Below are 1,422 nucleotides of genomic sequence, written 5' to 3'. Positions count from 1 at the left end.
GATCCGTCGTCCGCCCCCATATTGAGTTTTGTGCAAAATGATTTCTTGTATAAATGCTATGCGGGTGCATGGGCATGTCCGCAGGCATGTGCTATCCGCGAATAGCGTGCACGGGCGCGGTTTTCTACCCGTGGCAGATAGCGGGCACGGGCGCGAGCGTGGTTTTTTGCTCGTGGGTATGAATACCGGACCTTGTATCCGCGCCGATTTTGCCCGTTGCCATCTTTAATTGTGATGGCAAGCGGCCTGTTCGCTTCAGCTTATTCAGCTAGATTATCAGCCACCAAACAATATTTTTCTCTCATAACAAATCAGTCGTTTCAGCTTTTCAGCCGGATACGTTTCCAAAGCTGAAGTTACTTCAGCTAGAATTCTTCACACTTGACAAATTAATCTCAGGTCAATACATCGCTTCCGAAAATCACACGAAACTAATGAACCCCAACACACTCGGCACTACCGCATACTACTACGACTCCACCTCCACTTCAGAGCCAAAGCACACTACGAAAAAGAAAAGACCAGATGAAAAGAAAAGAAAAGGAAAAAGATCTTCAAATTGAAGGAAAGAACTCGAACGAAGGGGCTGGCCCATCCAGAGTTTCCATACACTAGACCATCCTGAGGAGCGCGGCGAGCACGGCGACGGCTGCGTAGAGGACCACGGCGTGGGACCTGGCGAATGCGGCGGCGGCGGACCTGTGGCTGGCGGACGGCGGCGGGGACGGCGGCGGCAGCTTCTCCGCCTTGATGGCGAGGCGCATCCCGCCGAAGCAGTAGCCGTAGCTGCAGATGAAGTAGTAGGTCTTGGTCTCGTTGAGCTGGAACGCGAAGTTGCGGCCCTTGCTGTAGTTGTAGATGGCGTTGCTGGAGTCGCACTTGTTGTACCCCGTCTCGTCCACCTGCACCACGTCCGCCTGCCCCGCCGTGTAGTAGAACACTGCGACGGGAAATTGGAACGCGCGTGGGTTCAGATCTGGGGCTGGGAATGGATGTGGAGGAGAGGAGGAGGAGGAGGAGGAGGAGGAGGAGGAGGGAGGCAATGCGCGGCGGGCGTACCGAGCCAGTCGTCCTTGTAGAAGGGGCTGTGCTGCGTCACCCAGTCGGAGTAGTTGGTGTTGGGCTTCCAGTTGATGCTGATCTTGTTCGCCGCCGTCCTCGACGGCAGCGCCGCGCACGCCGCCACCACCAGCAGCGCCGCCGCCGCCGCCACCCGCATCCGTCCCATCATCCCTTCCCTTCCGCTCCGCCGCTTGCTTCTCCTCTCCCCTCAGAAACAACGATGGCCGGAGCGATGGGCGGGCGAAACGACCGGTTCTTGTCTTTTGCTCGAAGTGAGCAGAGCTGAGTTGAGCTCGGGAGCGTGAACACGGATGTGATGGGATGGGATGCGAGTGAGCTGGGGACCTGGCGGTGGTGGGG

The 1,422-nt window shown here is 57.3% G+C and overlaps 1 protein-coding gene across 1 annotated transcript; it reads right to left on the bottom strand.

Annotated features, from left to right (window-relative positions):
* Positions 1–337: 337 nt before the first annotated feature.
* On the bottom strand, positions 338–1,422 carry LOC101772004 (lamin-like protein). The gene is made up of 2 exons (XM_004981644.3): positions 1,060–1,422; positions 338–940 (listed from the first exon to the last, which is right to left on the bottom strand). Exons 1-2 carry the CDS (start codon positions 1,229–1,231, stop codon positions 612–614), a joined length of 501 nt encoding a protein of 166 aa, XP_004981701.1. The 5' UTR covers positions 1,232–1,422; the 3' UTR covers positions 338–611.

This window comes from Setaria italica, chromosome IX (assembly GCF_000263155.2).
Source record: "Setaria italica strain Yugu1 chromosome IX, Setaria_italica_v2.0, whole genome shotgun sequence".
In the NCBI taxonomy this organism is placed as follows: Eukaryota; Viridiplantae; Streptophyta; class Magnoliopsida; order Poales; family Poaceae; genus Setaria; species Setaria italica.
The sequence above is the reverse complement of the archived record's forward strand: the minus strand, read 5'-3'. Positions and strand labels throughout refer to the sequence as shown.

What these genes read in the sequence shown, in the direction of transcription:
- LOC101772004 (XM_004981644.3), bottom strand. Translation starts at nt 1,231, where the DNA reads ATGATGGGACGGATGCGGGTGGCGGCGGCGGCGGCGCTGCTGGTGGTG. An exon ending in CTACAAGGACGACTGGCTCG is followed by an intron (nt 941 to 1,059) that starts GTACGCCCGCCG and finishes TTCCCGTCGCAG; the next exon opens with TGTTCTACTACACGGCGGGG.